The 12083-nt window shown below is 35.3% G+C and overlaps 2 protein-coding genes across 3 annotated transcripts in view; one reads left to right on the forward strand and one right to left on the reverse strand.

Moving 5' to 3' along the window:
• Positions 1–1918: 1918 nt before the first annotated feature.
• On the forward strand, positions 1919–3087 carry ankrd9 (ankyrin repeat domain 9). Its single transcript, NM_001007294.1, is given in 1 exon segment — positions 1919–3087. A coding segment is annotated over 1 exon segment (864 nt). The 5' UTR covers positions 1919–2051; the 3' UTR covers positions 2916–3087.
• Positions 3088–5350: 2263 nt separating this feature from the next.
• The window catches only part of tecpr2 (tectonin beta-propeller repeat containing 2), a 32512-nt gene continuing 25779 nt past the window's right edge, over positions 5351–12083 (reverse strand). Inside the window, exon 20 of one of the 2 annotated variants that reach the window (XM_005158791.6) lies at positions 5351–9377. In XM_005158791.6, the coding sequence (XP_005158848.2) occupies positions 9226–9377 (152 nt within the window). In that variant the 3' untranslated portion in view covers positions 5351–9225. 2 annotated transcript variants of the gene reach the window in all.

The following is a 12083-nucleotide window of genomic DNA, read 5'->3' on the forward strand; positions in this document are numbered from 1 at the left end:
TCTGCAGATCTGCTACTGGTATCTAGTTGGAATCGCCAATGTAGGACTTATTTGTATGTTGTTTGACTTATTTTTTAGCATCTACATCAGCAATTTATCTAAAACCACTATTATTTGTGCAATATACTCATTCCAAGAGTTTTTTTAGTTCTTCTTTAACTGGAGGAGTCTCAGTTTACCCCCTTAGTGAACACCAGTACACCAGTTTAGTAATAGTTTAGTCTTTAGGTGTTTTATATTTCTAAAGTTCCTCTGCATTTTCACATGCAGCTCTGAGACTGAGAATGATTATGTGTTGAAGGCTCATCCTGTTCTTAAGGACTGATATTTTATTTTTTATTTCTGATTTTTTTTAATGCATTAAAGATGCATTGTACTCTATACTGTCCTTATAATACTGAATTGTACAGTATACTATTTTCAATGATTGTTCATGTGCATTGCATAATTTCCTTCCACACTCCAAGCATTGATGATCATGTAAATCAATTTTCTGTTCTGATCTCAAGCTTAGGCAAATAACTGAAAAACATCAATCGGAGGCAACATTTTTATGATGTCAATATGTAAACTTCATACTAAATATTTTACAGTATTTTAAAAATAGAAAATACAAGACACTAAAGTATTTTTGATACAAAATATTCATATTTTCATAAACCCCATCAAATACAAATAAAAAAAATTGTATTTGAAATTTGCATTTAAAATACTTGTATCATAAATTCTGCCCATTCCTGGTAACGGGTAACATAAAAATGAAAAAAATTGTGCAGCTGCAGACACAGATAGACTTAAACCTCATTTTAACCTCACTTAAACTAGAACGTGGTTTTGTTTCAAATAGTGGTTATGACCGAGTTTCAAATCAAATATCATTTATTTACCTTCTATTTTAACTATTTACCTTTCTTTATTTTCATTATTATATTTTTTTCTTTACAAAAAACATTTAAAATGATAAGAATCCTACAATGAAAGTTATGTTATCATTTTATTCAACATAAAAGGAGAAAACAACTCCTCTGTGATCAATAGTTTTGCATTTAAGTCTATTGACCAGTCTATGAAAGTACCTAGTTATTAACAATATTAAAATAGCTTTCAGAAAGATTTTGGATGCAGTAAAGAGTAAAGTTTCCAATAGACAAAACTCATTTTACATTAATTTTCTATGTGGTTATTTCTTACCACAAAATAGTGTGCCAGTAAACAAGGAATTATTTTGGGGTCCTCTTCTAACCATAAGGGGAATCAAAAACACTAAGGAAATATTATGGTTTATATTATATTATAATGGTAAATGATCCACCTGAAGCCATCAGTTTCAGTAAAGTACATGCGATCCTAACTTTTATCCGCTAGATGGCGCACCTGATCCCCAACCCAAATACCAGTTATCCTTTGATGAGGTGTTTGACTCTTGCTGCATTTCATTCAAACACTCCCAAATCTGGACTCTTAAACCGGATTATATGTCAGTTGTACTTGTACATACTTTTGCCGCTAACTTCCAAAAACCTATTTTAATTATTCTTGTAGGCATTTAATAACGCATCAAGGAACACACTTAGTCAGTCAATCACTGTCACTGACCCGTAACGATAAATCATTTCAGAGCCAGAGAGCGACGACGAAGATAAACAGATCAGGTCGTGAAAGCGCGCATGGCTCAGCCTGTGGAATATTATGTAAGAGCCGTGTTGAATGTACTGAATGCGCGAGGGTCACCCGATAGCGCCCAAACATACGCACACGTGTGCTCCACTACACTAATAAGGAAAAGTTGGAGCACTTTGTACCCTTGTGACGCGCGCTCGCATCCAATGACAAAGAGCGCAGAGATATGCGCAAAGCAACACGCACGGCCCAGCATATATAAACTCTCGCCTGAGTTTGTAGTGGGGTTTGAAGGCGGCTGAGCGGTTTTAAACTTTATCGTACGAGATTACCGCCTTATTTCTGGTATTTATAGTCCCACCGATGTTTCAGTATCTGCACTGAGTATTCACTGTTAAATCGCATTTTTAAAAATCCAAACAGCCTCAACAATGCCTTTGGATTTGGGGATGTACAGCAGCCGCGCGGATTATAAATCCCCAAAACAATGCCAAAAAACCTCCTTCGCGTTTTACCAGGCTATACGGGACCTGTTGCCGGTGTGGGTCCTCGAGGACATGCGGACCATGGAGGTGTTTCATTGGGAAGACGACGGACAGGCGTGCGCGTACTCCCCGTCAGAAGCGCTTCTGTACGCGCTGGTTCATGATCACCAGCAGTACGCGCGCTATTTACTCAAACTATTCTCCTCTCGCGCACTCGAGATGCCCAGCAGAAGTTTCTGCTGCTGCCAGGCATCCACTGCACCACACCTCTCCATCGCCGTCCGCTACAACCGCATCAACATCCTGAAAATGATGATGGAGACCATCAAGGAGCTCGCAGACTGCGAGAAACAGAGCTTCCTCAACCGGCACGGATGCGTTCACACGGACGGAAGCAAAACCGCGCTGCACCTCGCGTGTGATCTGGTGCGTCCCGAGTGCTTGATCCTGCTGCTGGGTCACGGGGCTTGCCCTTACGCAACGGACCTGACAGGGAACACCCCTCTAGACTGTTTACTCCAGCAGATCCTCCAGAGTGACTTTGACAGGCGCACGAAGCGCGTCTGCCTCGGTTACCTCCTTCTGTTCATGCCCACATTTCGCTTCCAGATGAAGAGACAGTTGCAGGACAATGGAGATGTGTGGAGGGCTCTTATAGGAGAGCAGGCCTTCCAGTGGCTCTGCGGATCATCGCCTCCATCACTGTTTGTGCAGGCCATGCAGAAGCTCAGTCAGTCCATTCCCACAGAGCAGCTGGACTCTCTGCCGGACTTCCTGAAGCCCCTGGACTTCAGACTCGATCAGGCCTGATGTGCTGGAACTGAAAAGCTAATTAAATGCATTGTTTGTTTGACTTTTGTTTTTTGAAGTATTCAGGTTTTGAGTATGTGCAAGGATTTGTTGTAAATATGTCAATAGTGTTGTACATTAGGGATGCGTAGTGAAACATGCTGTAAAATTATTAAAATATATATTTTTTGCACTTGTTGTTGTCCTAATGCGTCTTATTCGGCTCCTCCTGGCTTGTAGGAACCAAAACTCATCCATCTTTAACACCAATATGTTTACGCTTGTTTATAACATGAGTATGGGCAAATCATTCTTATTAAAATGATAATAAACCCTTGAATCTACATTAAAATAACTTGGGCAATGACTGATGATGATTGTGCAAGATACACAAAATCAAAGCTTTTCTATTATGTTGTTGTTTTTTTTTCATCCATTACAAATGACATTCTTTCAACCAACTTCATGAGGCATAATAAATATAAATGCTTTGTATTTTTTCTGCATTATTTGACTGCAACTCATCTATTTGAAGAAACAAAAATCAAATTAATTACTGTTATTATTGTTTTGCAATACAAAAAATTATATCCATACAGCTTACATTTGAATCTATGTTTTGGTTTCGAGCACTATTTAGCCTTGTTTGCTTATATGTCTGTGTGCATTTATATTTTGATTTCCACAATACATATTCTTTAGATGACAAACATGCACTATATTTCTAATACACTCAATTGTTGTCACCAGGGCTGCACAATTTGGAGAAAAAAAATCTAACTGTGATTTATCGGATTACAATTGCAATTTGTGATTTAAAATGATACTTATTATAAACGTTTTGAGGGATGTAAACAAAAACAATGTTTTTCCTGTTTTACATTTTTAATTTCTATAGCTTCAGAGAATCCAAAAAGAGCCACATATATTGACCGATAACGTTATGATCGCTGTTTTAACATCAAGTTATGATTGAATTGCCTCTTTTTACAGTTATGAAACAGTTTAACAACAAGAAATGGTATAGAATTTAATAAAAGAGCTGCAGGTTTGATGTGGTGGTTTTAACAGCACCAAAAAAAAAAAAAAAAAACAAAAAAAAAAAAAAACAAACACCAAGCATAATCACAAAGTACCCTACACTATGCTTCTGTTTATTTAAAACCATAAAATTGTCTGTTGTCATGACAAATTAAGAAAATAACTGCAGTATTTTAAATTCAATTAAATAGTTTATATATAAAACAAGAGCAATAATCAAAATAATCGCAGCTTTTGCGATTTGAAAATTGCACCTTTTCAAATCGCGATTTCGGTTTAAAATGGATTAATTGTGCAGGCCTGGTTGTCATTGTTGAAATGTATACATGCATACTTTTAAGAATGTTAGAATCATAATAAACACTCTCTCAAATATTTCTAAAATGTTCATCCAGATAATTTATTATTATTATTATAAATTTTGCAAATGGCTGTGCTAAATCAGTTGTGATATAAATGTTTTTTGTTCTTTTTTTTTTTTTTTACAGTGGTGCATTTTTGTCCAGATTCTGTTTTTTGTTTTTTTTTTGTCATGGGATTTTAATTCTTGCATTTTTATTTTTATTTTTATTTTACAGCAACCCACTAAACGATCAACATCTGAAGAAAAATAAATATATAAATAAACAAATAAACACATAAATAATAAACAAACAAATAAATGAATGATAATAAATAAAATAAATTACAAATACAAAAAATACAATAACAAACCATATACAGTTGAAGTCAGAATTATTATCCACCCTGAATTATTAGAATTATTGTTTTTTTCCCCAATTTCTGTTTTAATAACTCATTTCTAAAAACTGATTTTTTTAATCTTTGCCATGATGACAGTAAATAATATTTTACTACATATTTTTCAAGACACTTCTATACAGCTTAAAGAGACATTTTAAGTCTTAACTAGGTTAACTAGGCAGGTTAGGGTAATTAGGCAAGTTACTGTATACGATGGTTTGTTCTGTGAACTATTGGGGGGAAAATTAGCTTAAAGGGGTGAATATTATTGACCGTAAAATGTTTTTAAAAATTTAAAACTGCTTCACAGGGAGGCTTATAATTCTGACTTCAACTGCACATACATACACATACCTTTCCACAATCCACAAGGTTTTTAAGTCATTAAAGAACGCATTAAATTGTTGCCATTTTTCAAATAAGCTGTTTTCTCCTACCTCTATATTATTAGATATTTAATTTTCTCAAGTTTTAAAAAGAAGACTGAATCTTTGAGACACAATGAAATAGAGGGGGGTTGTGGGGAGGTCCAAGACAACAGTATTCTGCGCCTAGCGTGAAGAGATGCAAAAGCTACAAAGTCAGCGTGTCTCCTGTTTAAAGGTTGAATCCAGATTCTTTGACGAAATAATTCAATAAAGTTGAAAATAAGCCACAGATTCACGCTGAGCCACTTACTGTAAACGTTTTATTTGGAAGTTTGTCATGACTAAGCATGGAGTAAGACCGTACAAGTCTATAATGTGAGTTCACATGTAGCGGCATCACCACTTAAACCACACTGGCTTAGCATTACATGCCCGGTGTACCACATTAATCACTTTAATCTGACTTACAAGTGCAGAACTGAAACTACTGGCACACAATAGGCCAAAACAACAGCCAAAATAACATACAAATAGCTAAAACTGCAGCAATGCTTACATGGTCATTCAATGATTTGCATTTGATGCATTACTGAGGTGTCAAAAAGGAAGATTGACAAACACTTCACAGTCAGACACTAAAGAGAGAGAGGTGAGGAAATCAAACATAAGATCTAGCGCTGAATTCATGTTTCGTTATCTTATCTATGATAGATTAGATGCTCTCTTTATATGGACGTATATGAGGAGGAATGCTTGTCTGGTATTAATAATATACACTTTATTCATAACAGACTATGATAGATTCTATCAACCAAGTAGTAAATTCAAATAACTGCTCTGATTTAAAAGTTAAAAGTCCAACCGTTGTTTTAAAAGAACTCACATTAAACGGGAACACATGACTACAGTATAGATATGTGCCAAATGCTACTGTGATTTTATTCCTTTCAAGTATTTAACATGGTACAAGTGTATTTACAAGTAACCTCAATCCCTTTACATCCTCAACAAAAGCCAACTTAGGCATAGTTTCCTTTTCCAATGACGATCAGATTTATAAAACTTTTCGAAAGCGCTCTAGTTTGTTAGTCTAACTATATTGTGACATATAATTCCTCTACCTATAAGGATACAGTGAAATGTGTTTGATATTTACATGATCTATTCATCTGAAGCAGTAGCGCACAGCTTAAAATGGATTTACATTAAACATTTCCTTACATTTAGCGAGCAAAGTGCTTTAGGATACAATGCCATTCAATAATTTGGGGTCCGTAAGGTTAAAAAATAATCATCAAAATAAATCTGCATTTAGTTGATTAAAATTACAGTAAAACTGTAATATTGTGAAATGTTATTATAATTTAAAATAATTCATTATAATATAAGTTTTATTTGAACGTAGATAAAATGTAATTGTAAGACATCCTGTAATCTATAAGAAAGCATTTTAACATTATGGGCCCTATCATACACCCAATAAGGTGCAAGATATGTTTGGTGAGATTTGTTGCTATTTTCAGACCAGTGCAACCCTAATTTTAATGTTTTGCACCATTTTGTTTAAATAGCAAATGCATTTGCGGTACTTTGTGGACTCATGGGTGAGCTGGTCTATAAAGGAGGCGTGTTAGGGCGCATTGTTGGTGTGTTGCTATTTTAAGAAACTGGAACAGACTGCGCCATTGGCCAAGTAAAAGCTGATCTAAAGTCCAGCTTAGATCGCGTTAGTTATGTGCCTATGCAGGTTCAAACGCTTAATACACACAGGATGTTCAGCAATACACAAATATCTTTACAAATAAAAAAAAAAAGAATTCAAATGTTACACAAATTATTATTTACTACATAGATATAAAAAAAAAAAAACTATTTCCATGCCTTCTTCAAGTCGGGGGGCTTTTTTTCAGTTCTTTTTATGACAATTAGCATTTTTATTAGAATGTTATTATTAATAGTAATATTTATTATATGCAGATTTATGTTAGTGGTAATAAAAACAAGTTTAGATTTGTTAATGGATTTCTTTTGAGTGTGTACAACACTGTTTCCTTATCCACGAAAGTAAAGGAGTAAAGTGTAAAAATAAAGTAAAGGAAAAGTAAAGAGGCTGAATGCAGGAGGCTCATTCTTTATCCTCACGCAGATGGTCTGTTTAACTGTTTTCTCGCTAGTAAAGCATTGAGTTTTTCCACATACAATGTCCGCCATGTTAATAGCAAATGTGCCATGGCATGATGCAACTGACTCTTATCGGAGATGAGACTCTGATTGGTTTAATTCGAATTATGTTAAAAACACACCCATAACTCATTAAGAGTATAAGCACAGCCCTGTTAGACCATGTGCCAGGTGCAAAGTGTATTTTTCCGTCCTTAAAATAGTAAAAGTGCATTCGGACATGGCCTTAAGGCTTTGTGCTACGCACTTTAGACTTTGCTCTTAGATCGTTAAAATAGAACCCACTGTCCCAATTTTCCACATTTTTTTCTCATTTTTTTTTTTTGTGGATTCAGCCTTTTCTGATTTTAATTCTTAGTCTTAAGTGATCAAACCTATTTAATTTAACAACCATTGGTAACATTTTTTTTTATGGTGACCTTAATAGACATGTTACTATAGTAATTACAGCTAATTATGCATGATTACATGCAACTAACCCTAAAGACATAATAAATACATGTAGTTAATGAATAGTTACACTGTAACAAGGATCCTTTAACTAAAGTGTGACCCAGCTATTAGACATTTATCTAAAATTACATTTTCAAGAAATATTTTTTCATTTTTTCTCAAATACGATTTGAGTAAAATTTACACCATCGAAAAAAAAATTCTCACATCTAATTACACTACTACTGCATTAAAATTATTTATTTTATCATAACTTTAATAATCCATTCATTGTCCCTTGGCTTAGTCCCTTTATTCATCAGGGGTCGCCACAGTGGAATGAACCGCCAACTTATTAAGCATATCTTTTACACAGCGGATGCCCTTATAGCTGCAACCCTGTACTGGGAAACATCCATACACACTCAGTGACACACATACACTACCAATTTAGCTTATTCAATTCACCTATAGCGTATGTCTTTGGGCTGTAGGGGAAAGCAGAGCACCCGAAGGAAACCCACGCGAACACGGGGAGAATATGCAAACTCCACACAGAAATGCCAACTAACCCAGCCGGAACTCGAACCAGCGACTTTCTTGCTGTGAGGCGACTGTGCTAAACACTAAGCCACTGTCACCCCGTTATTACAACTTTGAAAACGTAATTTTACTGTACGATGGCAACATATTTCTGTCCCTATTTCATCAGATTAAACCAAACTTATATTTTGACAGGCTGTTGTAAAAATGCTTGAAATTATTGATGTTATCCGATGTCCATAAAACGGTCATAAAGTGTCAATTTGGTTCAAACCTTTTACAATTTCTCAAATCTGATTAATATAAAACTGATTTTGATAAGATGTACAGCACTACTTTTAATTTACTCATCCAGAATTTACAAATGTTCACTGCCAGTTAAGTTTTCATAACTATTCAGAAATCATGTATCCCTCTAATAAGCTGATTGAAACATTACTAAACAGTTTTTTTTTTATAATAATAAAGGTTAAAAACACCCGTGCTGCTTGATATTTTTATTAAAACGGCTGATTTCAGGATTACTAACAACTAAAACGAAGCATTTATTTGTAAAACTGATAATTTTGATCAACTTTATGCATCCTTGTTAATTAAAATAGTTAATTTCTTTAAAAAAACATAAAAAAAAAAACTTAGTGACCCCAATTTTGAATGGTAATGTATAAACGGAGTCTCCACAGATTAATAAAGTTAAAAATAAAAGATCTAAGTGTGAATATACATTTTAAAATGAAATATCGTGCTAGATTAAACAAAATAGGTAAACATTTTCCGGTCACAAGGTGAACATGTTTTTTTTTTCTTTTTTTTCCAAGTAACACCTCACATAGGTTTAACAAAGCGCAGTCTACTTCTTAAGGATTTAAACAACACGAGGGTGAGTAAATGATGACAGCTTTTCCTTAGTTTTTTTTTTTTTTTCAGTTGAACTACTCTTTTAAGCAGAAATGAGTAAAGTGCCTAGAAAGAAATGTCACATAACAGTGATTTCTGGGTTGCTTCAACACAATTTGTGGCATTTAAATCACCTCCCACTCTTCCTCCAGCTCCTCTCCACTCAGAGATCCTGCATTGACATGGTTTTTACTCCTATAGTTTTGCAGCGTCTTGGTGAGCCGCTGATTCAGAGCTCCAGTTGGAGAAACGGCCCACAGTTCATCCATCGGGGTCACTGCAAAAGAGAGTTATTAGCTCGGTCATTACCATGTGCAGATATTTATCTTATTAGTTAACAAGGTTAAAAAAAATAATAATAATCACAGTACTTTCCTATTAATGTTTTTCTTGAAGATCATTGAGAATTTCAAACATTATATTACGTGTTTTGTCAAATGTTACGTTTAAACAGGCCACAGATTGGCATACATTTCTAACACAACAAAGCCTTGAAAAGCCATGAATGGCTTAGCTCTCCAGTATTTGAGGGAGCTCCTAGTGTAATACAGCCCCTCATGTCCACTACGCTCAATTAATTCTGGACAATTGATTATTCCCGGAATATCAAAATCAACTGTAAGCGGCAAATCTTTCTCATATTTGGTACCTAAACAGTGGAACAGCCTTCCTAGCACAGTTTGGGAGAGAGACACACTGTCAGTCTAAAACTAGATTAAAGACTCATCTCTTTGCATTAGCATACACATAAAACACAAATGCTTTTGAAATTCAAATCCTCTAAAGGATTTTTAGGCTGCATTAATTAGGGCAACTGGAGCTGGGAAAGTCACTATGGGCCCTATCATACACCCGGCGCAATGTGGCGCAAGGCGCGGCGCAATTGTTGTTTGCTAGTTTCAGCTTGTCGTTTTGACGTTTTGCGCCACGCTGTTTAAATAGCAAATTCATTTGCGCTCTTATGTGCGCCCATAGGCGTTCTGGTCTAAAAAGAGGTGTATTGATGAGGTGTATTGCTGGCGCATTGCTATTTTGAGAAACTATAATAGATTTTTCAATAGACCAGAACAAAGCCGGTCTATTGTCCAGCGCAGAGCGCGTTAGTTGTGCGCCACACTTACACACTGCTTAATACACACAAGATGTAGAGCAATATGTAAATATCTTTACATAAGAAAAACAATTAAAATATTAAGGATATATATAAGATATAATAAGGATATATAGAATATAAATATAAAGGATTAAAAATTACAAAGCATTATTTTCTAGCCCACATAAATTTAATAACCATACTTTCATGCCTTCTTCATCTCGGGGGGCTTTTTCAGTTTATTCATAACAATTTTGTACAATGTCATTATTATTATCAGTATTGTTTATTATATCCATATTTATATTTGTTTTATTAAAAACAAGCTTAGATTTGTCCACCTGTCAGGTTTTAGACCATATGGGGCACAGCATGTGTTTTAGGATATAACTCAGGTTTATGAACACACTACGTTATTATTGTTCATTTATTCGTTTGCTGGAAATCAGAACTGAATTAAGAAATAGTTTTGAAACAAATCTTTGCGCTTAACAAACGAATTGTAGGCTAATTATAGGCTGATTGATGTCTGTGCGTACAAGGTTTCCCTATCCACAAGAGCGAAAGTGAAAGTAGATAATGAGAGGCCTTATCTCTCATTCTTGCGCTTTAGATGCTCTGTGTAACTGTTTTCTTGCTAGTGAAGCGCTCAATTTTTCCACTTACAAAGTCGTCATATAAATAGCAAATGCACCATGGCGCGACGCAACTGGCTGTTAAAGGGAATTGGAGATGAGACTCTGATTGGTTTATTCTCAAAACACACCTATAACTCATTAAGAAAATAAGCTCAACCCTTTTAGACCATGCGCTACGGCGCAAAGCGTATTTTTCCATCCTTATATTAGCTAAAGTGCTTTGCACTTTGATCTTTGCACTTTGCGCATGGATCATCAAAATAGAGCCCTATAATTTGAACAGCATCTACGCTTATGTTAGTCTGTTAATCATCATTTCGAAGTCTCCATAATCCTAGACCAGGCTGTATTCTGAGCAGCTGCTGTTGTGCTCGTGTAGACATGAGACTGATTCCTGAAAGACCCCAGTGACAGACGAGTCTCTGCATTGATCCCATGGGCCAGCCTGTAAACCTGCCAGTGACCTACTCTCACCAGCAGCTTCTCCACGATAGACGTCCAGCGTTCTCCAGCCCTGAATGCAGCTCTGCACAGGAAGTTTGAGAGAAATGGTCGTGCCCAACTGAGCCTGGTTTCTCTCGAGTTTTTTTTCCTCCACTTTCGTCATTTGGTGAAGTTTTGTTCTTTGCCACTGTCGCTAGCTTGCTTGGCTTGAGACTAGTTGCGCATCGATGGATTTGCTCGTCAGAGTTTGGACTTTCAGCGTTGAAATTTAAACCACACTGAACTGAACGGAACTGAACTTCAACTCTGAAAACTGGACTGACACAGTTTCAATTTACTGGAACTTCTATGTTAAGATGCTTTGACACAATCTACATCGTAAAAGAGCTATAGAAATAAAGATAAATTGAATTGAACGAAATTGGATGAAGTTTCAAAATAATAGAGGTTTTTTGGCAATTTCTTTGCCAAAAAAAAACAAAAGTTTGTTGTTTTTTTCAAAATAAACTACAAGTATTTACAGTCTACAATATTTAAGAAAAAACAAACATCTTTTTTATATGTTCATGATTCTGAAAATACTGCAAATGTATCATCTACATGTACATCTTTTCTAGTATAAAATCTTGCAAATAATCAGGGAAATTATGTAGGAACATATGCCTCTGTAAAAGTGCCATCGAATGAAAATCTTTATATAGACATTGTTGAATAATAAGAGTTCAGTACATGGAAATGGCCACACTGTGAGCCTCAAACACTATTGTTTCCACATTCCCATGTAATCCTTTTGAGTGTAAAATCTCAA

This window comes from Danio rerio, chromosome 17, assembly GCF_049306965.1.
Source record: "Danio rerio strain Tuebingen ecotype United States chromosome 17, GRCz12tu, whole genome shotgun sequence".
Classification (NCBI taxonomy): Eukaryota; Metazoa; Chordata; class Actinopteri; order Cypriniformes; family Danionidae; genus Danio; species Danio rerio.